General features: G+C 57.2%; 1 protein-coding gene across 3 annotated transcripts; it reads right to left on the bottom strand.

The window, feature by feature from the left end:
- Positions 1-323: 323 nt before the first annotated feature.
- Positions 324-26,616, bottom strand: LOC105494399 (Wnt family member 4). 3 transcript variants are annotated; one of them, XM_011762775.3, is made up of 5 exons: positions 26,501-26,616; positions 12,170-12,405; positions 4,311-4,442; positions 4,077-4,219; positions 324-3,393 (listed from the first exon to the last, which is right to left on the bottom strand). In XM_011762775.3, the coding sequence occupies exons 1-5, from the start codon at positions 26,575-26,577 to the stop codon at positions 2,926-2,928; spliced, it is 1,056 nt and encodes a 351-aa protein (XP_011761077.2). In that variant the 5' UTR covers positions 26,578-26,616; the 3' UTR covers positions 324-2,925. The 3 variants fall into 3 exon arrangements, with proteins under 3 accessions (XP_011761077.2, XP_070954992.1, XP_070954987.1); XM_071098891.1 differs by having other exon boundaries at positions 324-3,294; XM_071098886.1 differs by having other exon boundaries at positions 4,311-4,400.
- Between the last annotated feature and the right edge of the window lie 1,027 nt (positions 26,617-27,643).

The following is a 27,643-nucleotide window of genomic DNA, read 5'->3' as shown; positions in this document are numbered from 1 at the left end:
CTCGTCCCCTACCTCCCATGTCAGTACCCAGTTTACCAGGCCCTCTACTCAGTCAGGCCGTCATCCATACTCTTGAAAGATCTGACTAGGCCAAGGTTTAAGTAGCTGGTCATGACCCAGTGAAACGCACATGAAGAAGCCTTTGTGAGCAGTGAAGTTTCAGAAAGCATGCAGGTAGGTTCTTGTGGCCCTCAAACCACCTATTAAGAAGGCAAAAGGGCCCCTATATATAGAATTTGCTACTATTTATCTGCTATTCCCATGACCTTCTCCAAGTCTCTTCTCCCTATTCTATAAAAAAAGTCACTGTCACAATTGCAAGATAAAGAAATAATTGTTTTATCGTGCATCAGACTATGTCATGGGGACGTCACAATGGCAAAGAGCCTAGTATAAAAATTGGAGGATGGGGTGGGGCAGCAGAGTGGGTTAGCAGCATCCAGAGCTGGGGTTTATCCAGCCCTAGGCCTCAGGGCATCACCTTTGCCTTGGGATGAGAGGAGAGTGGTTTGGGCAGGATGTGGACCTTCTGGCCAATTTCCAGGCCACAGTGAGGCCAAGAGGGGGTGGACTATGTAAGGGCTGTGCCAGTTCCCCCGGGACAGTTTGGAGCTGGGCATGTCCAAAGAAGCTCCTTGTCCTGTGGCTGTGGGTTTCTTTGACCTCTGCAGCACTGGCGGTGGTCGGCCTGGGTAGTGGTTCCTAGAATCTGGTCTGATTAACTAGGTTGCAACCTTCAGAACCCCAGGAAGATCAGCTTTAGGAACTCCCTGGCAGGTGAAAAGGGCAGTTCCCATCATACCAGCATCCAGCCTGGACCCACTGTTCTCTGCATGGGGAGAGTGGCTCAGCTCTTGTCTCTGGGAGGGGAGGGGTCCTCACTGTTCCCTCTCACTGGGTCTGGCCTCTGCTAGTGAGGGATAGTATTTTTCCTGGGCTTAGTGGACAGCTGAACAGCCAGCCAGAGGAGCAGTGGACCCAGCTGGGCAGCTGTGGCGACAGTTGGCTCAGCTTTCATCCACATCAGAGCTGGCCTGCTCCAAGATTATCCCCACGTTTGAATGTGGCTCCAGCACCTCACTTGGTTTTGGCTTCCTCCTTGTGTGGACACTGAGCAGAGATCTTGGCTGGGGGCCAAGGGTGTTGACCCTCTTTTCATGAGGGAGCCAACACTAGGAGGCACAAACCATAATGCCTGGAGAGGAGTTTCTGCAGGCTGGAGCCCATATTCCAAATCTCGGATGTTGAATTCAGCCACTGAACACAGGAGTCAGGAGCTTGGAGTCTGGGAACCCCAAATGGGGGATCACAGAGCATAAGATCTCAGACCTGAAACTTAGAGCCCCAATGTGGGGGCAGTCTGGAAACTGGGCTGACAGCAACTTCCTCTGGTGATTGGAAGCCCATCTGAGAAGCAGTTGGGTCAGGGGCAAGGTCTTGCTTCGTGCATGTCCTGCTCACAAGCCTGGGCGGGGCTCCTGATGGTTTGGCGGTTGCACAGGGTCAGGCCCAGGTTGCTGGTGCTGTCTCTTGGGAAATCTTGCAGTAACCATGGTACCTGGGACCCCAGGGACCCAGATACGCTGGGGATGGGTGCGCCACACTGCTGAGACCTCACTGTCAACCTTCCAGCTGTTCACGTCTTTCCTCAGAGCCTGTTCTGCCCTCAGGAACCATGTGGACTCCAGCTCAGCCTGTGATCTTTGACTCCTGCTGCTTCCCTGCCCCTTTTCCTCCAGCCAGAACTCCCCGCCCCAGGCTCAGACCCAAGAAGACCTGCAGTTTATGTGCCTTAGGGTACAAGAACCAAGGAGGAGGCTTGGCTGGAGGACTCTTCTGGCCCTACCTCTCCATCAAGCTTGCTGTGAGGTCTGGTGAGCATTGCCCTCTCTGCTGTCAGATGGGCATTAGCATTCCTGTTTTGTCTGCTTCCCAGGACTGTTGAGGCCATCAAGTGAGATGGTCCGTACAGGGCCTAGAACACGTAGTATTTGCCCAATAAATTGTGTTGAGTAAGATAATGGCAGAGGACTTTATTGCACAGCCCTTTCCTCCCTCTCTCTTGCACATGTGCGTGTGTGTGTGTGTGTGTGTGTGTGTGTGGTTTCCTTTTTCAGTTTCATGGAGGAACAGCACTGTGAAAGGTGACTCAGGGGCATGACTGCAAAAGCACAGCCAGGATCCCTGGTCCAGGATGGTAGCCTATATGCCTGCTTAGGTGGGTCTGGGGAGTGGTTAAGTTTCCTCCACCCAGGGGGCAGGCTGGGCTCTAGGGTGGGACTTCAGCCTTCTCTTGCTCTCACCTCCCTCCTTTTGCCTGGAAGGACCCACAGAGATTGAACCTCTAGCTGTCCATGTGAGGGCTGAAATGAACCTCCTGCCCTTGACCTGGTATCTGCTTGTTCCCTTTCTCAGGGCATTTGAGAGACATGGCTTCTAGGCTCAAGCTGCCAGGAGTCCATGTGTATGTGTGCTGGAGAGTTGAGAGTTCTTTTTTCCAGAGGGTGTGACTTCCATCAAGACGGTACCTATTTTCCCTGCCATAAGGCCCCCTCTTCCCCGATGACACGGTCAGTAGCCATGTGGTGGTAATACTCCTTGTTACTCCACCTTAAGTCTGCAAGTAGAAAAATGGACACAGATAACAACTGAGTGGTCAGTGGCAGCCACATATGGGCAGCCAGAGGCACGAGCAAGGTCCCTTTGGTCAGTGGCAGCCACAAAGGCCCAGGCTTTGGGGAGGCCCTGGTTGGTGCCCTTGGGGTTGCCTGCCTGGTTTCAGCAATAAATAACATGAGGACCCAAAAACCAAACCAAAACAAAAAATACAACCAGTATCTCTTGGGGTAGGTGGTGGGAGACTGTTTAAATTATCGGCCTTCCCTGGGCCACTAGGTGGTTGCTGGCGCAGGGCTAGGCAAGCGGTCATCGGCACGTGTGCAACTCCACGAGCCGCTGGCACTGCCGGCACTTGACGAAGCAGCACCAGTGGAATTTGCAGCTGCAGCGTTCAGCCAGCTCCACCTGCGCCGTGTGGAAGCCGCGGCCACAGCACAGCAGCTCACAGCCGTCGATGGCCTTGGACGTCTTGTTGCATGTGCGGCCCCTCGTGCCCAGCACGCCGCTGCGCATGTCCTGCTCGCAGAAGTCGGGGCTGGGCTCCAAGTACACCAGGTCCTCATCTGTGTGCGGCTTGAACTGTGCATTGCGTGGCACCAGTGCCCTGGAGGAGCCCACGCGGCGTGGCTCCACCTCAGTGGCACCATCAAACTTCTCCTTCAGTGCGTGACCCACCTGGCGGAAGGGCGGCACGGCTCGCCAGCACGTCTTTACCTCACAGGAGCCTGACACCCCGTGGCACTTGCATTCCACCCGCATGTGTGTCAGGATGGCCTGTGGGAGAGGGTAGGGGAGAGGGGCCATCAGGAGATGGCAAGGGGAGGCGGGGAGGGGCCCTGGAGGCTGACAGTGGACTGTTGGCGCCCTGGGGCCGACGCTGCAGTCAGATTTGCTGTTGTACCTCCTCTTACGAATTATGCGGTACTGGGCTGCTAAGCAGTGTTGTGACAGGTGAACAAGGTACTGTCCCTGCACTTGGGGCACTGGGAGTTGATGAAAGAGAAGCACTAAGGGTGGTGTCCTATCAACAGTGAGTGACAGGTGCTGGGTAGGGAGAACACTGCTGCATTTAACTTCTGTAGGAACCTTGGGGAGTAGGCATCCAGAAGGCAGGTGGCGTTATAGGCACACGATCTTCATGGTGATGGGGAGAAAGGTTCACATCCTAGCTCTGCTGCTCTTTTGGGGAGTCAATGTGTATGAGAGACAGGGATGGACACACATGTATGTATGTGTGTGGGGGGCCATATGTATGGAGGGGGCCACTTACCCTGTCTGTAACACCTGCCCGCCTGTCTGCACCCCCACCTGGCCTGTCCTGAACCCCACTGGCCTACAGAGGTGCCAGGTGCTGGTGAGAGCCTGCACAAATGTTTTCTGAGTGGCCATGTGGGTGGGAGAGTATGTGAGGCCCTGCGCACGCTATCCCTACCCCGCTTTTGGTAGCACCATACTACCTTCCTGCCGGCCTCATTGTTGTGGAGGTTCATGAGGGCTCTGCTGGACGAGGCCCCCTTGCTTCTCTCCCGCACATCCACAAACGACTGTGAGAAGGCCACACCGTAGGCGATGTTGTCAGAGCATCCTGACCACTGGAAGCCTGGGGTGTGGTGGGCACAGAGAGGGTTGTGGTGAGTGAGGGCCAAGGTCATGCCCCCTGCCCTCCCACTCTGACCACCTCCTGCACCTACCCTGTGGGCTGACCCCGTGCACCGTCCGGTCACAGCCACACTTCTCCAGCTCCCCACTGCTGCACGCCCGCGTCACTGCAAAGGCCACACCTGCCGAAGAGATGGCGTACACGAAGGCCGCCTCCCGAGTCCCTGTGGGAGGCAGATGGAGGGCAGGGCTGGGTCCCAGGGCTCCTCCCTGCACCCGCCTTTGTAGAGGGGGAGGGGCATATGTGGCCTCCTGCTTGCTGGAGGCCAGAAGGGAGCAAGACGGCAGAAATCAGGAAGGTGCTTGTGCTTATCACACCAATAGCTGAATCTGCTTCCTTTACCAGAGCATGGCTTAGGGCTCTTCACACAGGCAGATCCTGTCATCCTCACAACCACCCCAGAAGGCAAGGACTGTTACCATCTCCATTTAAACAGAGTCTTGGGGGCTTTTCCGAGGTCACTGAGCCAGCAGACAGTCTGGCTTCAGAGCCTATGTTCCCAGCTCCTGTGGGAAGCTGTTCTCACTCCCTCCCCAGAAGGTCTGTGAAGGTTTATGGAAGACCAGACAGGCTGGGAGAGGTGAACTGGCTTGCCAAGGCTGCAGGTAGGAAGAAGGCCTGGACTATAAACTCAGGTCTGGCTTCCTTTTCTGGCCTGTTCCCCAGCTGGCCCCACTGGAGTCACCCTACCTTATGATCTTGCCCCTTCCTCTGAGACTGGGCCTGTTTCTGAAAATGTCTTGCTTCCTTAGAGTAAACCATAACAACAGCTTCTACGTAACCCCTAACCCCTATTGTGGCTAATTAGGAGATACCTATTATGCATAAGCCCTCCACCACTGGGGGCTTCATTGTCCCCCATTTTATAGATGGAGAAATGGAGGATCAGCCGGGGAAGGGATTTGGTCCCAGTCACCCAGCCAGAGAGCCACAGAACCAAGACTCAAGCACACGTCTGACCGCCTCTGCCCCGTGACTTCTCAGTGATTCTATTTTGGTGCCGGCCCTCGGCCCTCGTCCCCTGCCTGAATGGATGTTTTTATCCTCCTAAGAACTGTGCCTCGGGGGTGTAGCTGTTGTGGACTCTCTTTCTGGAGGTGGGGGGCAGTGTGCGAGCTGGAGTATGCATGGCCGGCTGGGTGTGTGACCAGACAGCAGACCATGCTCCCCTCCTGGGCCCTGTGAGGAGGGCCTCTGTATGCTGTGACTGTCCTTCTGTCTCTTGTCGGAGTGTCTGTGTCCACAGGAGTGGAGGGGGCAGGCTTTGGCCCCATGGTTGGCAGTTACCTCTGTGACACCCAGGCCTGTGCTCTCGGCTGCCCCAGGGAGCAGTCACCGTGGTCAGATGGAAACAATCACCTTCTCTGTGCCCGTGTCTGTGGACAGAGGCTGTAGAGGCCGAGCACTGGGGTGGGAGGCAGCTCAGTCCCCGACCACTCAGGACGCCCTGTTCTTGGTTCGGCCCTTGAGCTGGCGATAGTGCCCACCACCCACTCTCCACTGCCCACCCTTCACCCTGGCTTGGCCATTTTGGGCCAGCATTGGGGGGCTTGGCTGGAGCAATGGAGCCTCGACAGCCTGAGACAGAGTCTTCTCCAAGTTAATCGAGGTTAATAGCAGGATCATGTTGGTTGGTTTTATGCTGTGGCCGCCCAAAGAGAGACGACTTCAGTTTCTGGTATTTCTGGTATTTCCAGGCCTGAACCAGCACAAATCTTTGCCCCAAAGACCAAGGGGGAAGGGAAGTCAAAGCAGGAGACGGGGCTGGCTGACGAGACTGGCGGGTCGCCTCAGCCTGGCCTCGCATGGTCCTTCCTCCTCTGCTGGTCTTGGCTCCCAGGCCACCCCAGCCCAACCCCAGCCCCAGGCTGATCTCCCCTGTGTACTGGGGGTCCCTGGGGTGCAGGGCCCCCAGGGAGGTTGCTCAGAGAGACCTCTGCCTCATTCCCCAAACCAACATTCATCCACTGAGACTCCCAGGTTCCTTTTGCCCTGGCTTTGGGAACAAGAACACTGTTTTCTCATATCAGGACTAGGCCTGAAGGAAGAGATTCTGGAAGGAAGATTAACGACCTAAAGCTTAGAGACGGTTTACCATGTGCTGGGCTCTGTCTAAGCACTTCACATGTGTTATATACTTGTCCCAACAACCCTAAGAAGTAGATACTTTTCATCCATCTTTGACAGATGGAGAAACTGAGGCACTGAGTGGTAAAGCAACTTGTCCAACAATACCCAGCCAGGAAGTGGTGGAGTTAGAATTTGAACCCAGGCAGCCAGACTCCAGAGCTTTCAAACTTGACATTATTCTGCCTCCCAGAGGCCCTGAGCCCCTGGGAATACACATGCAGTTGATTCCACCTCCCACATATGGAGCCAAGAAGGGCTTCCTTAGGTCCACCCCAAACTTCACATGCTGTAGGACAAGCCCAGTTCTCTCTGTGGGTTCTTTATTAGGGGACGGTGAGCAGCTGGCCTCTGGGCTCAGCACAGCAGGCCCCAGAAAGCCTGGAAGATGTAGGCAAGCATCTGTGCCTCTAAAGCTGATGGCAGCTCCTCCAGCCTTCTCTACCTGGTTCTGGCTTCCAGCCCTTGGACTCCAGGGTGGTGGCCCTTCCCAGTTCCTCACCTCTGCCCAGGTGCCCAGGCTGGAGCCCTGCTCACTTGAGGAGGACCTGGCAGAGCACTCTCCCCAGGGGCCACTCAGACATAGAGAAAGAACGGTGGTCCACCTGGGTGGGTAGCAGCAGAGCTTCCCTAGCAAGGTGGCAGATCCTGCTCCCTGGCCAGGGACTTTTTGAGGGAGGAAGGCAATCCTTGCCTTGTCCTTTCCTGGGCCAGGGGCCAGGGTAAGGCAGAACTCTATGGTGACTTCTTCCGTTTTCATACAGCCATTTGCCCCTTCCCACACCCAGCTCATTTCTTCCTGCTGTTTCTTATTCCTAGAGCACCCCTGGCCCCTGATGTCACAGGTCTAAATACTGTGTGTCCTCTGGGTCCAGCCTCAATGCCACCTTTTCCAAGGTGCTAAGGCTGCTTGGGGCTGGGAATTCAGTTAACCTGTAAATCCACTAACGGCCACTCTTTCTGAGGGCCTGCTATGTGCTGTCTAAGGCTCATGACAGCCTTAGCAATGAGCTCTCTACAGCTCTGCTCTATAGAAGAAAAGGTGAGAGGCTTGGTGTCTTGCCCTGGCTCCCTCAGGCAGTAAATGGCCAAGTGGGGATTGGAACCAAGGCTTGTCAGACTCAAGGCCTGTGCCCTTCATAGCATATCACTTGTGAAGTCTTTCCCAGATACGGGAGAAGGAGGTAGTTAGGAGTGTTTGGAGAACTGGCTAAGGCTGAGTTGGACTGGCAAGGAAGCCATAGGCTTGCTGATCCCCTGGGTGCCAGGGCAGGTATCTTGGTAGAGGTGAGGCCCAGCTGGAGTCCTAGGGAGGTGGGGCAGGATAGGCACTGTCTCCCAGGATAACCTTATCCCCCGTTCTCCAACCTCTATCCCTGCCCAGTCTGCCTTTCCAGATTCCTTTACTCTCTTGGATGTGCAAAAACCCACCTTTTCTTGAAACCAGCTCCAGGAAGCCCCTTTAGATGTAAGAGACAATACAGGATCAGGGAAAGAGCGAAGGTTTCAGAGCCAAAGTTGTATTGCATTCTCACTAGCAGTGTGACGTTTCTTTCTGAGCCTTCCTGAGTTGAGTGTTCTCAACTCTAACATAAGGATAATAATGCCACCCCGGCAGGCCAGACTTTGCACCTCTCTGCCTCCCTGCCCCATGTGGTCAGAATCAGGATGTCCCAAGCTTTATCTTCTAATTGTCTTGTGTGTGTCTGGCCACTGCAGCCTCAAGGCTTTCCCAGTGTGGGAGTATCTCGGGGGTACCTCCTCCCCAGATCTTCTGTAACTTATAGCATCAAAAGGCTGGGTCACAGAGGTAACCCAGGAGAAAAAAATGTTCTCCCCATCATTGGGTCCAGTGTGATGCCAATATTGAGGACAAAGGTGAGAGCACAGGTTCTAGTGAGGGACACCCAAGACCACAGAGCATTTACTTCTTAGGTCCAGGTGGTGCCACAGTTAGGAAGGTGTCCTAGATGGTTTAGACATGGGGAATGGACAGACAGGCCTGGGTTTGGACCCTCACTTTGCGATGGCCAGGGCACCACATGGCCTCCCAGCCACAGCAGTCAAACCCTGAGGGGGCCTTAGAATTCATCAAGTCCCTCATCTCAGGATAGGGATTTGCTCAAGGTCGTAGAATAAGACACAGTAGAGGCAGAGGAGGCCCAGTGCTGTCTACAAATGGAGGACAGCAGGAGAAGGGTTGTTGTTACTGCCTTTCCTGCCTTTCCTACCCTGCCCAGGCACACCTTTGCCTGGTGCTATGGCCTCCCTCCCACCCTCACACCCGTTGGTTCATTCGATATTTATTGGTTTATTTGATATTTATCAGTTCAGTATTTAACAATTCATTCAATATTTATCAGTTGCCTATTATATGCAGGTCCTGCTCATTTAATATTTTAATATTTGTTGGTTACCTATTATGTGCAAGTCCTGTTCTAGGGCTTGGGATTAAGTAGTGACTAAAACACAGAGGCCATCCCTCATCTAGCCCTGAATACCTGCTCAGCCAAGAACCACCAATCCCCACCCTCCCAGCTATGCCAGCTACATTACCAAATTTTTGGTAGATGTTCAGCCTAGAACACACAGTTTTGCCCCAAATTACACACCTCCCTCATTGTTCATGATTATTTCACTGTCCATCTTGCCTCCAGGCCAGGAGCAGGGGAGGCTGTGAGACCTGGGGCAGTGCTGGCAGTGGGAGAGCCCCCCACCCCTGAGCCATGTGGGGGTCAGTTAGCCCTTCCTAGGCATCATCTCTCTGATCCTCACGGGAATCCTAGGAGGCTGGTCCTGGGGTGGTCAAGGAGGACACTGGGATTTAGAGAGGGCATAGACCTTGCCCAGAATCTCCCAGCCAAGAGTTGGCAGGCCCAGGGCTGGGGGTGTTACCGCCCTCTGCTTGCCAAGTCTTCTTTCTCACCTGTAATGTCGGAGAACAGCACTATAAACTCAGAGTGTCACGAGAATGACCTGATGTAATAGCACACCACAGGCCCTCAGCAAATGGGGGCTCCTTCTCTCCTCTCAGACCCTGGGGTGGGTCTGGTGTGGCCTGCTAGCTTTGTCTTCCACGTCTGACGCCATGACCCAGCCAGGTGGCTCATGTATGCAGGCTCTGGCCATGCCCCCGGTCCTGAAAGCTGGGCATGTGAGTGAGGCCCGCTTACACGGGCTGCTGTAGATGACAGGAGCTGGTGATGGGAGGTGTGTCTACACGAAGTGCTTCCCATGCGTGAGGCCACTGTATCTTCGTGACAGCCTCATGAGGTGGGCCTGCGTGTGGCCTTGTTGCCAGGCAAGGACACAGATGCTCAGGGGAGCGCAGGCACTTGTCCCAGGCCATCCTCGGCCTCACCCTTCCTCCATCTGCCTCACCAGCCAGTCCCTGGACCTTCTGAGAGCAGTGCTTCGCTCTCGGACCTCAGGAGGGACGAGCCCCTTTTCCTCTTAGTCACTGGAGACAAATTAAGAAGTTTCCAAGAGGAATTTTACTAGGGAAGAAAACCTCAAATGCAAAAAGGAGGAGTCTGATGCGTGGGCAGAGCTCAGCCTCCTTCTCCAAGTGCGACTGGTACCTGCCAGGTGTGACTGGCCTAGTCTCGGCACCTTGACATGTCCCTCTCCAAAGGGGGCTGGACATTCGACTCTACCACTCAGACTTTAGTCCAGAGCAGGTACCACCCAGGCCTAGTAGGAATCTCAGCGTCCCTCAGAACTTGCTGAGCCAGTGCTGGGTACCCCCTTGGTTCCTCCCCCAAAGGTAAGGAGGGCTTCTCACAGGGTCCCGAGTACCCACGATGACTTCAGGCCAGCATTGGCCCAGGCTACCCCCTTCCTTGCCTCTTTGATTCCTTTCCCCCGACCTGCTTTCTGTCATTAGATGACATCCACTAACTGTCTCCTCCATGCCAAGCTTTGCCATGTGCCAAGAAACAGGTCAATGAGCCATGACCCTTGCCTTCGAAGGGTCCGAGTCCTAGTGATGGGGGAGTGGAGTCGGGTGAGGAGATAAGCATTTCAGTCTAAAAGGTGTGCTAGAAGCAGCGTGAACACAAATGGTGTAGATAAAAAGATGTGTGTATATATAGAAATAGAGAATAACAAAGCAAATGGGTGAAAATGTAAGCGGTTGCTGAATCAAGTGAAGAGGATATAGGAGTTCCTTGTCCTACTTTTGCAACTCTTCTGTAAGTTTGAAATTATGATTCAAAAAAAATCCCACAGGAAGAACAAAGAGCTTTGGAGCCCAGAGGGAAGAGCTGAGAAGGTGTCGTGGAGGAGGGAACTGCTGAGCCCTCAAGAAGGGGGCTTGGGTGTTTGGGGTAGAGGATGTTGCATGTGCAAAGGGAGGAGTGGGAGAGGGTGACAGCCTGCCATATGAAACGCTGCCAGTCTATCCACCAATCTGTCCAAGACACACCTACTCTGTCCAAGGGCTTCCCAGGCTCATGAGCTGCTGTTTGAGGCTGGTTCTGGGGCCCCATCGACCAGGCAGCCCTTCCTGCCTGGAGGCAGCACTGTCATCCTGGGAGATCCTCCACTGCCAGGCTAGGCTCACTGGGTCTCTGTTGCTTTTCCAGAGCAGTGATGTTCAGCAATGCCAAGCGAGATCATGCCTTTTTGGCCCCTGCCAGCTCTTAGGAGAACGGCTTCCAAATTTCTATCACAGTTGGTTTCCAGCAACATCCAAATGGTTTGCCACAAGCCCAGCAGCCCCGGCCGTCCAGGACCACAGGTGCCAGGAGAAGGGTTGGCCCAGGCAACCCCTTCCTGCTGCCTGAGCAAGTCAAAGGGCCCTGTCGATGGTTAGTGACTCGGAAGTGTCAGTTTCATGCTCAGGAAGTAGAAAAAGGGGCCCATAGTTTAGAGAACTTCCTCGAGGGCAGGAGCTTGGCTGGCGACCTCCAGAGGAGACTTCCAGTTCCATAGACCGTTCTCTATGCCCTGGCCCCCCTGTCTTTGGCTTAATGCCATCTCACATTTCTGGTCTCAGCTGAGGGCCAGTCTCCTCGGAAAAGCCTTCCCTGAGCATCCCAGCCCCAGCGAGGGGTGGTGTCCACTCTGTGCTCCCACAGTCTCCCCTGGCCCCTTGATCACAGCGTTTCCTTGTTGAGGGTAAGACCACAGACCTGGTAGCGGGACTGCCTGGGGTTGAGTCCTGGCTCTGCCACTTTCTAGTTCTGTGACCTTGGGCAAGTTACTTAACCTCCATGTGCCTCTGTTTCTGCACATCCCTGTATCTCAGGGCTGGCCGTGCTGGAGGTGCACAATAAGGTTGGTCAGATGTACCAAGGAATGGGATGGGCCCAGATACTGGAAGCCAAGTGCTGGGGTGGGAAGAGCAGCGGGCCAGGGATCCAGAGCCTCGGGTCTAAGCCCTGACTGCTCCTCTCCCTCTGAGGAACCTTGGGCAAGTCAGTGCTGTTCCCTGCCCGAGCTTCAGTTTCTTCCTTCATTACCTGCTTACACTTCCAGGAGGCCATCACTGGAAACACGGTGTGCTTCTCAGTGCTGCCCCAGCACAGAGCTGCCATCTCTTCTGATGGCCCCCATCCCACATGCGCCTCCCATCAGGATCATCCTCCTGTCCTGGGCCCCCAACACTCTGCATCCTTTATGCCCTCACTTGGGCCCTGTGTTGGTTTTACTTCAGAAATGACCTGGAATAGCTCTGTTGCTCACAAGCATCTCATTTCCTGCTGGGCCCACGCCCTGGCACTGCAGGCTCCTCTGCAGCCCTGCACGCCCTTCCCTCACCTTGCGTCACCACCTTGCCGAAGACGGGCAGGGAGTCGAGTGTGGAGCAGTTCCAGCGCCGGTTCCGGAACTGGTACTGGCACTCCTCAATGGCCAGTTGGGCACCGCGACGCACCGAGTCCATGACTTCCAGGTTCCGCTTGCACATCTGCACCTGCCTCTGGATCAGGCCCTTGAGTTTCTCACACGTCTCCTCCTCTGAGATGCTCCCCACTGACGATAGCTTGGCCAGGTACCTGGGGAGAGGGTGGCATGTGATGCAGAGCCCACCTCCTCATCTTTCCCAGCCCAGGACCAGGCCTGCGCTCCAGCCTGGGTCTCTGGGAACTGACTCGTCCCAGTGACTGGGCCTGGCTGCTGACTTCTCTCTTGATCCAGTTACAGGCCCTCCTGCCCAGCTCTAGGGGCACCAAGGGAGTGGAAATGCTGTCTTCCACAAAAGGCCTCTATCTCAAGTTAGGCAAAGCAGGCAGCAGCAGTGGGAGTGAAGCTGATTGAGCCCCTATGGGATCCCTCCCTGCCCCGGTGGCCCCCGTGCCACTGTCTGTGCCAGGACGTCACCCCAGACCTGGCTATGGGATCCCACTATTCCTTGCCGAGATGCCCTCTAGCGAGGAGGCTGGAGCTGCTGTCTGCCCAGGGTCTCTCTTTCCCTGCCCTAGGCAGGAACCCCAGTGATCCTTGGCCCACCTTCTGGCCACAAGACCAAGTTCCTCACTGCCAGCCACATCCTAGGACCACCAGATGGAGACCAGTGGCACTGTTGCCACCCTTTGGAGGTGGGACAATGAGGGCAGTGACGGGCTAGAGGTCTAGGGATGGTCAGGATATGGGTGGTGGTGGTGAGAGTGGGCGGCTGTATGGAGGGTTCAAAAGCCAAGTGCAGCATGCTCTCTCCTCTGCCCCTTGAGTTTCTATGGAGATGGAGCAATGATGGCTGCTCCTCAGAGGGTTATTGCGAGGATCATGATCTCAATGAGAGGAGTTCTGTGAAGGTGCTCCGGGACCAGGCACATACGGGAGGGGGCCTGTGAATGTTTCCATTTCAGTGGAGGACGAGAGAGAGCACCACAGTTACAGGTCACCGACTAGGTGCCGTGCACCATGGCTGCACTTCGCCCTGTTGCATCCTCACCCCAAATCTATGAGGTGATCATGCTTATGCCCATTTTATGGATTCTAAAATGAAGAGGGTGACAGGCCCAAGATCACACAGATAGCAAGTGCGAGAGCTCAACTTCCAATCCCTTCACACCTATAGGTCTTTCTCCTGCCTGTCCTCCTTCGTGGCATTGAAGGGGCCTGGGAGGCCCTAACTCATCTAAGGACAGACACTCTGTGATCTGGGTCAGGAGGCAAAGAGACTTGAAGCAAGACATAAAAGTGCTCACTGGGATTGGAGCAGAGCTGGGGAAGGGCCCTACGAGGGAGAAGCTGAACCGCTCTTGAGGGAAGGGAAACATGCATTAACTGAGCACTTATTAAGTGTCAGGTCTTGTTCAGAGAGGTGGAGCGACTGGCTCAAGGTCACCCAGCTCTAAGGGCAGACCTGAATTAGAGCTCGGGTCTGGACACCCCAGAGGCTTGTGCTCTAACCATTGCCCCTCAGCCTGCCCTACCCTTCCCCTGAGTGTCTCTGGCCAGGGCCAAGTGCACATAGTAGGTGGACAAGAGGCAGCCTCTGGAGAGGAGAGCTGAGTGGTGACTCTGGAAGACCCCCTTTCCCATCTGGTGAGTGGGAGATGCGTCTGATCACCTCCCAGGGCAGGGCTGCCTTCCAGGTTCTTGGAGAAGCAACAGAGTGCAGAGAATCACACCTAAGCAATGTTCCCCAACAGGGGATCTGGCCCAGACCCCTCGTTTTACAGGTGGACACACTGAGGCCCCAGAGATGGAGAGGGGGGCCTTCCCATGCCAGAAGGAGGTTCCGGGCCTGGCTCTGCCTTCAGCCTCAGCCACACAGATTGGAGTTTCCTGCTGCCCCAGACTCTGCAGCGAGCCAGGCCTCCTGCAGGGGCTTGCCCAGCACACTGAGTATCCCAAGCGTTGGGGATCTTCTGGAGGTGCCAGTGAAGAAGCTGTTGCATCTTATAAAGGAAGCTGCACAAATTTCTTGTTTGAAGAAGGATAAAGGGAAGGTCACTGCTCTCTGGGCCTCAGTTTCCTCATCTGTAATAAGAGAAGGGGCCACTGGTTCTGTCTGAGTGAAGGAACTGCTGCCTGGAGCAAGAGGGATCTGTGTGTGAGAGATGGCCTGACACTGGCCTGAGGCAATGAGGCAGGAAGTCACCATTCCTTTGTTGAATGAGGGAATGAATGAATGGTGACCAAATAGAAAAGCAAACAGAAAGTCCTATTTACAGGAATTCTTTCTAAAGATAAGAAGAGCTAACTTCTATGGAACTTGGGACTGGGCTAAGTACTTTACTTTATTGCATTTAATCCTCTCAGCCAACCAACTCCCACTTGAAAGAAGAGGAAACTGAGGCACAGACATTTTAAGTAATTTACCTCATGTGCAGGGCCATACAGCCGGTGAGGTTGAGCAGGACTTGAACCTGGCGTTTGCCTGGCTTCACAGCCTTGGGCAGAGACAGTATTCTCTGTGCGGCTCAAAGACTAGAATTGACACCGTGGCCAGAAGCTGCTGGGAGCTGGGTTTATTCAACCCAAAGATGCTAGCCAGGGTGCAGTTGGGGGGCTGTCTCCCTATCCCTGGAGGTTTGCAGGTGGCAGCTAAATTTTATTTGTCAAGTATGTGAGTTGGACCAAGTGACGGTTCTTGAATCTGGCTGTGCATCAGAAATGTGTGTAGGGTTTGTTGAAAGTGGACGTGCCCGAGTCCCAGTCCCAGCGGGGTTTGGTGGGCATCTGAGGTTAACTTAATGTGCCTTAGATACAGCTGGGAGGCCAGGTAGGCGCTGGCCCCGAGAGCAGTCTGTGTAAGTATGGGTGATGTTTCCTTCTCAGCCATAGGGAGCTCTGACTCAGGGACGCCACTGCCCTCCTCACTGTGGCATTGATCCCCAGGATGTTCCTTTTCCCGTGGCTGTGGAGCCTGAGCCTGGTTTTCCTTATCTGTAAATGGAGATAACGGTTCTCACCCAGAGGGCTGCCGAGAGGAATGCCCGTGATTTGCTGTGTGATGCACCTGGCTGTCAGCTGGGTGCATCCTAGATGCCAGGTAATTGTGGGGGCAAGTACACAGCACGGGGCAAGTGCGAAGTAGGTGGTATCAGGCCAAGGACGGCCAGCCTCCCCTCCCCACCCCCCACATTCCTGGTCTCCCAGGGGCCTCCCCGCCCCTCCTTCCTATCTACTTGGTGGTTCCCAGGGGATGCACAGACTGGTGGTGTCCTGACAAGGCCCAGGCAGGAGCTCGGAGCCCCTTGGAGGGAAGACAAGGGCAGGAAGGGGGCTGAGACGCAGCAGAGGCTGTATTTGGAAGGGGAAGGGCCCACCGGCTCCTCAGCCCTGCCTGGGCGCTCTCCCGCCTATGCCCAGTCAAGGGGTCGCCTGTGGAGCTAGTCCCACCTGTTGCTCTTGGCCTGCAGGGGGCACCAAGAGCCCGGCTACTGGCGGTGGGCCAGGTCCACGTTCAGGAGGCCACAGGTGTCCCTAGGTCGGGGCACAAGGAATTGAGCCTGACGTTGGATCCTTTCCTGCTCAGACCCAGGCTTGGCCTCTTGGCAAAGGGTGGGGGCCCTGTTTGCTCTGTCATGTGGGGGCACAGAGCTGGCCCATTCCCAAGTCAGCCTCTGCTCCCACAGCGTGCAGCCAAGGAGGCTGCGTCTGGCTGTGCTGGGCCCTGGCCTCTGGTCAAGGGAGGCACCCAAGGGCACGGGTTCTCTGGGCGAGGTGGCGGGGGGGGGGGCAGCCTCTGACCTACCATGACCTTGGGCAAGTCCCTGCCATACTTGGAGCCTGTCTCCTCATGGGTACAGTAAACTGGTGGGTCCATATGGCCTTTCCCACTGTCAGAGTAGGTGAGCCTCCTTCTACTGGCAGGGTGGGGAGTGGCTGGGCCTCAGGGGCCTACTGGCCCCGTGCCAGGCTGATAGATGTGTCTCTGCCATTGAATAAGTAGTGAGATGGACCAGGGGAGCCACCTGCATCCCCCCACCCAGGCTCAGAAGGCAGCAAGGGCTAAATGACAGTCGCAGGGGCTTAGGGTGAGCTGCTGGGCTGCCGTGGCCGTGAGTCACTGGGCCAGCTTCCAGGAAGGAGCTGAGCAACCTCTTCCGTTGGCACCAGTGCCCACCCCCAGCCCCTGCCTTCATCTGGCACAGCAGCTGTCCCCTTCCATACACACGAGGCCCAGCCCCACCCCCACCCCTGTTCCCCCAGACCACAGGGTCTCGCCCGGGCAGGGCTGGGTGCCAGGGCTGGAAATGGAACTGGGCACCGGCTCTAGAGAGTGAGAACCCCAGGCATTACAGGCTCTCATCCACAATGTTTCTGCTTGCCCGTTTCAGTATCTAGCTAGCATCTGGCCCCATTTTACAGATGAGCAAACTGAGGCTACAGAGACAAAGCAACTTGCACAAAGTCCCACAGCTAGAGCAGCGAGTTGCAGTGCAAACCCAGCCCTAACTCTCAACTCTGTTTCCTCTGTACCTGGCTGTGGATATGCCCCATTTACCTGCTGAGAGGGCTAATACTGCCCTTGGTGCCTCATACAGAGCACAGTGCGTAGAAGGTGTTTAATAAATGCCTGCAGCAGGGATGTAGGGCTCTGTCCTGATGGGGTTCCCTCTGCTTGCCTCTTGGCAGAGTGCTCAGGACGGGGAAGATAAGGATGAGGGAGGAATGTGGGGGCTGCTGTGGTCTTTTGATCTGCTGAGGGCCTGGACACCTGTTAGGGTGAGGCCTGATTCGTCCTGGACACCTCAGGAATCCCCTTCTAGCGCCCTAGGGTGGTTCAACCTCAGAGACACGTGTGCCATCCGCTGACCCTGGAGTTGGACCAGGCTCAAACATGGAGTGCACCAGCCCTTTCTAGGGGTGACAGAGAGCCAGGGCATGATGGGTGGGCTGGGCCAGGCTGTGCAGGGCGTTGGCCATCCCTGAGAGTTCTCCTGTCCTGGCTGCATTACCCCAATTTAGGTTCCTTCCTGCCACCGTGGAGTACAGGCTTAGCAATTTGCCACCTGCTGCCCCGGCCACCCAGGACTCTAGCCATGGCCATGCCGTTGATCAGGTTACCCCGCCAGCCCAGGCCGCCCCTGCTGCCGCTACCAGCCAGCTCATGCCCTGATCTTCTCCAACGGGGGCTGCAGGTCCTGCAGGCTCCTCCCAGGAGGCCCTCCCTGAGCCCGGCCCGTGCCTACAGCCTGCAAGGCTGGAGGGCCCTTGCCCTGCCAGGGAGATCAGATCCTCTCAGCCACCTGCTGTTTTCATTAGAAACTAAAATTAGCTGGGCTTGTCCCAAGCTTTTCCAGGTTTGCTTGCTTTTTAAAAAAAATATACAAATTCCTAGAGGAAAATCTGCACCTCTGCGACTCCTCCCGGCTCTTACGCTGTGAGTCAAGAGGAGAGGGGACGGGAAATAGCTGGAGCGTTTGGGAGGCCAAGCAGACCAGTGTCATGGGTCCCGGCCCTGCGGGTGTCCAGGTGGGGGCTGGGACGCCGGCGCAGGCCTCTCTGCCCCCTCCCTTTGGCCTCCCTGCCTGCCTGGGCCACATTTAGAGCCTCCTCAGGAGCGGTCGTGCCTGTGATACCAGGGAGGAAGGAGACCAAGGGGGTGGGAGGGGGAGCCGGAAGAAAACGGAGTGGCTGCTGAACGGAGCCGCCTTGGGGGATGTGGGCCAGTGGGGACAAAAGTGACCACAGTCCCCATCCAGGACTGTGTTCTTAGGGGGATGGTGCCTGGTTTCCCAAGATGCTAACCATACCCCCCGCTCACTGTTCCATCTTTGAATGTTTCTATAACCATAGTCTTGATATCCTGCTGTCCTCCCCCTGACAGTGCCTTAGCCTTGGAGACTCTTGTCCTTTGGCATGGCAGGCAGTGCAGTAAGGACACGGACCAGGAACTCCTGGGTCCAAATCTCATCTTTGTGTTGCTTGAAGCAAGTTAGTGAACACCTCTGAGCCTCAGTGTGTTCATCTGTAAAGTGGGAAGACTGGGATTCCTGCAGGCAGGTGGCCTAAATGAATGAAATGTGTGTGCAGGAGATGCTCGTCCCTGCTGCAACATTGTTCTAGCAGCATCATCAAGATGCTTACTGCCATCAGTGCCGTCACCACCCCTCCCACTACCTCTCCCAGTTCCTCTGGTCGCCCCTCTGCTGCACCCCAGACCAGACCCGTGCTGGCTTCCGCTCATTTGTGTGTTTTCTTTGCTTGACTCTCTTGGCCCTCTTAGGCCTGGGTTCCTGGTCTTTTTTTCAGCTGATCATGCCTGAGAGGTGGGACACGCTCCCCCAGGGTACAGTGGGTGACCTCAGCAGCCATCTCAATGGCAGGCTTTTGACAGAGTCTCCAGACGAAGTCTGCAGAGTTTGAGAATGTGTTTCCTGGCGACCGTCAGTCAGACCCTGTGAGGCTGGGGAGTGTGAGAGACGGGTGGAGGGGTTGGTGCTGCTAGGACATCAAAAGCTGGGACACTGGGGTGAGGGCAGGGACAGTGGTGTGCAGGACAAGCTCAGGAGTGTCAAGGGGACTTGGAAACCATTTGTGGACATAACAGAGTAGATGCACGGGACCTTCATTTATGTTCTGCAATCAATAGTCACATGCCTTAGTATGTCTTTAGTGCAACTGCACAGGGCTGGCTACGCAGGTGTCTTCCCCTCTGTTTTGCAGATGAGGAAACTGAAGCTCAGAGAAGCATATGTTTGAGGCCGTGCGGCCTGCAGTGGGAGGTCAGGATTTGAAGACAGGTCACTCTGGCTCCTAAGCCAAAGATGATCCAGGGTACTGAGGCTTGAAGTTTGGCAGTCAACAGACAGTGACCTGAGGGAGGAGGCCTGATTCTTCCCTTGATGGGTCTTTCTAGAGCCCCATGTCTTTTCTGAACTACAGCGAGGTGTCTGGGCTGTGTCAGGAGTAAGGGGTGTGGGGACAGATGTCTGGGTGGTTATGGGGCTGCCTGGACAGTGTGGAGGCCTGTGGTCTCCGTAGCTGTTGGGGCCACAGAAGAGCTGCTGCCACTGGTCCAAAACCCCTGGAGGGGCAGGCTTTGGAGACACTCATGGTGGTTTGCAGGGCAGTGGGTGCTGCCTTCACCTCTCAGCCTTAGCATGGTCCTAGGTCTGTCAAGGCCCAGGCCAAGTCCTCTTGGCCTCAGGTGCATTTCCTCAGGTGGAGAGAGAGAACGGCCTCCCCTGGAACCCAGGCCTCCACTGCCAGTGCACACCACTCTGCACCTTCGGGCCCCTTTCCCTCTTTCCTGTCTCCTGGGACCCCTTGCTCCCATCTCCTATCCTTGGAAGCCTCAGTGCCCTCATTTTCTGACTCTTAGTTTCCCAATTCTCATTACTTCCAGTATCCTGGCACCCCAGCCCCCTGCATTTCACTCCTGAGGGCTCTGTGTCCCCCACTTCCTGTTTGAGGGATCTATGTCCCCCACTTCCTGTTTGGGAGCCCCCCACCCCATTTCCCATCTCACTGTATGTGTTCCCAGGGAGCTGGTGGCTGCCTCAGGGCCACAAAGTAGACGGTTGGACCTGAGCCTGGATGGCCCCAGAGCTCTGCCAGGTGAGAACTTGCCTTCTCTCCCTGAGGCAGGTGTGTTGTTGGGGGGGAGTGGTTGTCAAATTTAAGGCTGATCTGACCTCACCTTGTCCCCCGACTTGCCAGCAGAGAGCTCTTCCTTTGCTAGACCCACCCAACCTGTGTCCCCATAACCTTTCATGTCCTGTGGCCACTGACCCATTGAACTGTCCTCCCTGGTGGGCTGAGAGAACCTGGAGGTGGGGAAAGAGGAGACCAGGTGAAACCCCAGCCGAACTGTCCAGAGCCAGTGCTGGCCTCCTGGAGTGAGGCTCCCGATTTCTAGTGAGTTCCTCAGCCTTGGGGGATACCTTCCAAAGGTCCAGTCCTGGGAAAGCCTGTGGCTGAACCCCCACTCCTGCCCCCACCAGGGTGGGGCTCATGCCCCCAGCAGATAATAACTGGCTAGGGGTACGGGGCTGCAGGGCAGCTGCCAGTGGCTGCAGGGACAGCTCTGGGAGACCTGGGATGGAGTCCTGGTTCTACCACCGCCATGCTGTATGGCCCTCAGTGCCCAGCACAGGGCCTGATGTGGGGAAGCGCTCGACATGTTTGCATGGGGGCATCCCAGGCCCTCCCTGGCAGGAAGGCTCCCCAAAGGGGTTGAGCTGAGAGAGTCCCCAAGAACCCCCTCACTCTCATGCCTCGAAGCTTGGGTTGCCGGAACAGCTGGGCACCTGACCCAGAAGGGGCTACTCTGCTGTCTCCAGCACTTGGGGAAGGGTCTCTGGGGCCCAATCCTGGGATTTCAGGGCTTGTGTGTGAACAGATTGAGAAATAGGGTCTGAAGGGACCATTCAGAGTCATCGCAGGGAAGGGCCCTCAGGCCCATCAGCATTCCCGCTGTTCTAATGGGCCTCCCCGAAGATACATATGAGCTGTCCGAGGCTCCTCTCCCCTGGAGGACGCATCCCTTCCTCCTCCCACCTCCCTCCCGCTCTCTCCTCAGACCAGGTCCCCTCCTCTGCGGGGTCTGACTTGGCAGGGAACTTTCAGAACACAGTTTGGTTTCAGTTTGCCAGGACATGGGGGAGGGGGAGCTGGTGGGGTCACGGCAGGGAGCGAGCCGTCCCGAGTTTGGCTGAATCACAGAAGATGCAGTTCAGGACTCAGAGATAAAACCTGGCAACTCCTGTGGAAATCTGGAGAGCAACCCTGGGGTCGCAGCTCTGCCTGCAGCTGCGCCTGCTCCATGCAGTGGAGGGGTGACGGGTGGGCCCACGGCAGGCAGCTGTCACCCCACCCATGGCTCCCTGGCCAATCTGCACCCCACAGGCTCAGCCCAAGCCCCTCTTCCCAGAGGCAGCAACAAGAGGAGGCTTGGTGCAAATGCTCAGCTTTCCAAGTGTACCCACAGGGCCTGAGTTGAGCGAGTTTCAACAGGTTTGGGGAGCACTGTCTTGTCAGATGCTTGCTGCGTTGCTCAATTGCTAATCCAGGGTTGAGGGAAGAAAGTCAAACCATAGCAGACAGCTGGGTTGTGACTGCTGCCTGAACCACCCCCTCGGGCACAGCCTGGTCTTGGGGCGCTGCAGTGCTGGCGGAGAAACACTCAGCCTGGCTCTCAGGGTCTGTTCCAGCCCAGGAGTGAGGGGCAGAGCAGCAGATCTGGGGGGCAACAGTCACACTTCCTGTCACCCAACTCTGTGCCTTTTAGTATCACCTGAGCCTCAGGGCAGTGGAGCAGAGCCTTCCTCCTACTGCAGGCCTTTGAAGAGGGGCTACCATTGGACAACAGCTGAGAACCCTCTGAACAAGCCCGCCTTTCATTCATCCATCAAAGATTGGCTGAGCACCTAGTACCCGGCAGGCACGTGCCAGGCACTGTGAGATATTCAGAGGTGTTTATGCCACAGCCGCGGCCTCCAGATGTTTATAACCTTGTAGAAGCAGTAAAGAAACCACACGATTAGACTAGAGTTATATATAATACGAAACGGTTCTATAGGCGGGGGATGAAAGCTGTAAAATCTGGACATGGGAGAGCAGTTCCAGTCCTGCTTCTGATTTGCAGAATGACCTTGGGAAAGTCATCGCACGTCTGGGCCTCTGAAGTAGGGCTGAAAGTAATCTACGCTCCTCTCCTCTGAAAGTAGTTGTGGTGAGGCATGGCGGGGAGGGTGTGTGGTTCAAACAGGGTAATGGTTGTGAAAGGTCTTTGTAAACCACCGATTCTTGGGGGAATGATTTTGCGCCCCCAGAGGACATTTGGCAAAGTCTGCAGACATTTTATGTTGTCACCTGGGGGGATGCTACAGGCTATCTAGACGGTAAAGGTCAGGGATGCTGCTAAATATCCCACAATGCACAGAAAAGACCCACACAGAAGACGTATCCGGTCCCAAACATCAGTGATATGGAGGTTGAGAAATCCTGGTGTGAACTGTAAAGTACTGGGAAGGTGTTTGTGATTGTAATTCACTGCCCAGGGCCATGGAGGAGCTCTAAGGAGACGGGTTTTTGACTATTTAAGGGGAGAGAGGGATCTTTAAAAGCTGGGAATCAGGGGGACACTTCCTGGAGGAGGTGGGCCACATCTTTACCTGCGTGGCTGGCACTGCACATCTGGGCTGGCTCTGCCCCATCCCTGCCCCAGGGAGTTGTGCCCAGAGTGTTGGGCTTCACTCCACCAAAGACCAAGGGAGATATAAACTGCCCCCCCCCGGCCCCTGGGCAAGCAGGCTCAGGGGAGCTTGGCCCGAAGTTGCACACCAGTGGGGACTCAAAGCCAGTGGAAAGCATGATGCGTCCTTCACTGCCCCCAGGGCACTGAAAGGTGCTCCCAGCAGCAATTCCTCTGCCCGACATGATTGGCTTGTGAGCCAGGCTAGGTCTTCCTGACTCTGGGAGGCTCCTGCGGGGGCCCTTGTTGAGCAAGGGGGTTGCAGCCTAAGATCCTATCTGTGTTAAATCAGTGGATCTGGGTGGGACAGACTGGGATAAACAGGGCTCGGGAGCAGCAACCTGAAGGCCCGTTTTCTCCACCACCCTTATCAATAGGGACGCGGCCCTGTAGCTCCCTGACAGCAGCCCTTGCTTCCGGCAGCTGCCATGGCTGCCATTTCCATCAACGTGCCTGGCCCCTTGCCAGTTCGCCACATGTATGGGTTCACTCTTTCTTACCAACCACCATTGTGCACCATTTGCATCAATGGGCTCCATTTTACAGATGAGAAACCCGAGGCTCAGAGAGGTTAAGTAACCTGTCCAAGGTCACTCAGCTGGGCAGGGTAGAGCTCAGTTGGATCTCAAAGACCCACTTCTTGGCCATGCCGCTGGCCTGCCTCCGAGTGCAGCATGGGCTCCCTCCCCTCCCCCGTGGGATTCTGCTAGAGCCCCACTACCCTCCTCTGAGAAATCCACAATCCTCAGACCTTAGCTTATTTATTCCCTAACCCTCCCCAGTACTTCCATCTGGGGTTCAGAACGATCTGCTGAGGACTGTGGCCCCGAGGGAGGAAGGGGCCACCCAGTATGTGGCCCAGAGCTGGGACTGGAACCCAGGTGTCCTGACTCCCGGTACAGCCTCAGTGCAGGGAAGAGGGGACATTCAGAAACATTGCTGAGCTCAGGTCTGTGGCAGGGTAGCCTCCTTAAGGGCAGAGCCCCAGCCTTCCCCCAGGGACTCTTCATCCATCCGGCCCTCCCTCAGTGGTGTGAGCCATCACAAGCTGTCAGCCGGCTCCTCCGGGTGCCAGACAAGAGAGTCTAATCAACAGCTCCCAGCTTCTCTGGGCCTGCCCAGGCCTCAGGCTGCCCTCCCAGCTCCAGGCTCCATCCTGCCCAACAGCTGCACGCGGCGGGACACCTGGCCTCCCCACTAGGCCACCCGCCCCTCTGAGACAACAGATAGCCCCGGCTCTCGCCACTGGCCAACAGACCCACCCTGGACTGAAGCCTGACTCCAGGGTATTGGGAGGTGAGTGGAACCTAGACCTTGCTCCTCAGGAGGTGCTGTCAGCTATCCTCTCAGGGCCAGGCCTCTTCATACCTCACGCTTGAGAAGACACAGTGCCAGCCACCATGCCTGCATGGACACCTGCCTGCCCAAAGCTTTTCCTTCTAGAGGCAGCTTTTCAGTCAGACACCTCTGGCATTTACCAGCTGGGTGACTTGGGCAGTTACCTCTGCAATCCCCAATCTTCTCATCTGTAATGGGATGGAAACGTTGGGATTTAGATCATGCTGTGGGAGTCATCATAATAATTATTATTGTTATGATCCTACAGTCTTCAGACCAAGTCCCCCTCTGTGCCTGCTCGGGCTCGCACTCAGCTCTTTTCTCTCACAGCCATAGAGCATGCGCCCCATTCCACCCAGTCGTGGTTTTATCATGTCTTTCTACCTAGATTCCAGGCTTGTGGGAGGCCAGGCTGTGACATCCATGTCCCCCAGAGCTGCCATTCCTGGCCAGCTGATGGTTCGATAGAGGTTGGTAAATATTGGACCCAACCTTGGTATGTGCCCAGTGTCTTCTTCATACCCTCTCTGGTTTGGGAGGGTCCTGGGAAGCCTGTTGTTCCTCTTGCCTTGGGCAGAGCAGAGAGACCCTTGGCTTGAAGCCGGGGGTGGAGCAGGAGCGAGCTGGGTCATCCAGAGACCTGCTTCGTGGCAACCTGAACCATCACCGTTGCAGAGAACAGGTTTGCCAACCTCTCTTCTCCTAGGCCGCCCCTCCTCACCCCACCCCCAACGGCACAGGCAGGAGAACTGAGTTGCTGGAATTCCCCACAGTTTGCATGATCCAAAGCCGAGGCTGCCTTCCCCGCTGGGATTTTGGGGGTGGACATGGGTGAAGGTGAGTGGTGATGCCACCGGGCCATGCTGGCTCCACTTTGGGACAGCTTCAGGGAAGGGGGTATAGGGTCACTGCCTGGGAGTCAGAACACCTGGGTTCAGTTCTCAGCTCTGAATTTGGGCAGGTAGCTTCCCCTCCCTAGGTCTCAGTTTCCTCATCTGTAAAATGAGTCAAAGATGAGATGCTCCTGAAGGACTTCCCCCTGCAGATGTAGCTGTCTTCCATGCAGGCCTGGGCCAGACGCTTGGACTGCCACTTTTTATTCTTTGTTTTTTGTGGCTTTGGCGGTGCTGGGCAGGTGAGACCCAGTTCTTGCTCCTCCTGATGCTCAGATCTGTTTTGGAGATGCCGGCTCTGAACCTATGCATTCAAGAACCAGCTCCGGGGACACCCAGGGTCCTCCAAGTCCAAATCAGCTCCCTCCCCAGCTCTGCGACCCAGGCTCCATTCAGGGGGTGGCCTGCAGGGGGGCAGTGGGAGAAGGTGGTAGTGCCCTGCTTTCTGTACACTCTGCCACTGCTCCTGAAGTGTTAATCAAATTAAGTCTCCAAGAAAAACAAAAGCTCCGCAGCCACTTCGGGCTGCCTTGGAGTCGTTTGCTCTCGGAACAGCTGGGAGAATTCTACATCACCTCTGTCCCCCAAGCCCTGGGTGGCTCTGACCCCAACGAACACACTCCTTCCAGCCTGGAGGGCTCTGGCTGGCCACAATGACCTCATAGCAACAGCGATTGGACACTCGGGGCAATTTCATGAGAGATATTTGTTCTTTGGTCTTGATGCAGAGAGAATTTTTTCCTCTCTCCCTGTCTCCATGGAAACCCCAGCTACACTGTTGGCGATCCCCCTTCCCACCCCATGCTTTTCAGATCAATATTGGAGCTTGGCTCCCCACTGGCTGCCCGCAGCGGATGGTGGCAGAGCTCTGGGCAGGAGGAATTGGGGCCAGGGTTAAGTGCGGGGCATGGGGAACCGTCCCTGAGAGGGGATGAAAGGAGTGCAGGTCCTCTTGCTCCCTGTCCACCCACTCACTGGAGCTCATCCCTTTAGTCTCCCTCCCCGCAGCAAACCTTCCGCCCCTACCCAGGGAGCGCCCTGAGCGCAAACCCAGTCAAGGAGAAACAGACAGGTCACCAGCGGTTACCACCCCTCCTCCTTAGGCTAGACACGGGAAGGTGGGGGGCCGTTGTCTTCTTTAACGTCTGGACGGAGTTTCTTCCTGCCCCAGGGAAAAACCAAGGCCCGGCCAGCGCCGGCGCCAGCCCCGGGCCCTGGGAGACCAGGCATCCTGGTCCCTTCCTTCTATCTCCGGCTCCCACCCCTCAAGCAGAAACAGGTCCCTGCACGCCTCCAGCCCAGCCCGCAGCGCGGCGCAGCTCGGCGCGGGGAGCTCGCTCCGGACTTCTCGGGATTAACCTGCTATTATGTCCCAGAGCCCTTCCCTGCAATGGGCTTCCTCGGCGACCTGTCAGCCCGGCTGGACTGCACCCCGCGCCCGGCGCCCCTTCCGGGCCACCGCCCCGCGCTCGCACCCCTGTCGCCCTCGAGCGCCCCGAGCCGCCTACCGGTGCGGACGCCGCCGCCGCCACCCCTGACGCCTCTGAGCAGGGAGCCGGACCCGGGCAGGAGGGGACCCCGGGTGTGCAGAGGGACTTTCGGGCAGTGGCGGCGGCAGCTGAGCGAGCGAGCCTCCGGTCCCGCGGCCGAGACACCTGCCGGGCTGCCCCGCGCCCGCTGCCCCGCGCCGCCTGGCACCGGCCGCTGCCCCCGGGGCCTGCCCCGCCCCGCCCCGCCCCGCCCGGCCCCGGCCCGACTTACAGCCAGTTGCTCGCGGCGGCTGAGAAGACGGCGAAGACGAGGAGGCGCAGCGAACGCAGGCACGAGCGGGGACTCATGGTGCCGCCGCGGGCGCCCGGCCCGGGGCAGCGGCTGCGGCCGCGGGGGGCCTCCCGTCGGGGCGGCAGGTGGGCGCCCGCGGGCGGGCCGGGGCGCGCGCGGCGGGGCTCTGCCTCCGTGTGCCTGCCGGCAGCCTGCCCGCTGCTGCGCCCGCTGCCCGGCGCGGACCAGACTGTCAGCGCCGCCCCAGAGCCGGGATGCGGCGGCGGCGGCGGCGGCGGAGGCGGGCGGGCGGGCGGGCGGCCGGGGGGGCGGGCCGGGGGCGGGCCGAGGATGGGGTTACCTGGGCGGGCCCAGCGGCCCGGGACACCCCCCCGGGGGCGGGCCGGAGCGGCGGCGGCTGCCGCCCTAGCCCGCGGGACTGGGCTGCTCCGGGGGCCTCCCCGGCTGGGCGCTCCGGAGGACTTGGGGCCCGAGCCCGCTCCAGGCACGCCTGGCTGCGCGCCGCCTAGCCCGGCCGGGCTAGAGGCGCGGCGACCCAGCTGCCCGGCCGCCGCCCGGGCCTCGGGGACGGGCGGGCACAGCTCCCCCAACACGCCGCTGCGGGCACTGCAGCGCGGCCCTCGCTGCCCCCCAACCCCGCCACTGCCCCCCGCCGGCCCCTGGGAGCCCAGACCCCGGTCCGACCGCGGCAGACCCACCGGAGCGCGGCTGCCACTTGCGCGCACCCAGGCGCTGGCGCTCCGGGTGCCTGGGGCTGCACATCTGGGCGCTGGATGTCTCCCGGCCGCCCCCCACCCGGTCCCTCCCTGCCTCCTGGCCCCCGCGTCCTGCGGCCCAGCCCCTCCCTGGCGCTCACCTCCCTACAGCTTTCCGGGAGCTGGACGGGGCCTCCCCAGCTTTGGGCAGCTTGGGACAGTGGCCCGAGACTGTGGGAATCCGAAACCTCGCGTCTGGCTAGCCACAAGATCTGGGCACGCCCCAGGCAGCAGGGTCTTGACTCTGAGCCTCCGTTTTCTCATCCGAGAAGTGGGCTTAAGACGCTGCGATTGGGAGGACAGGAGGAGTTTAGGCAAGCTCTCTTGGCCCGCTCACCAAGTCTTACTTTGCATTTGGTTTTCTATG

Source organism: Macaca nemestrina, chromosome 1, assembly GCF_043159975.1.
Source record: "Macaca nemestrina isolate mMacNem1 chromosome 1, mMacNem.hap1, whole genome shotgun sequence".
Lineage (NCBI taxonomy): Eukaryota > Metazoa > Chordata > Mammalia > Primates > Cercopithecidae > Macaca > Macaca nemestrina.
This window is presented reverse-complemented; position numbering and strand designations above follow the sequence as displayed.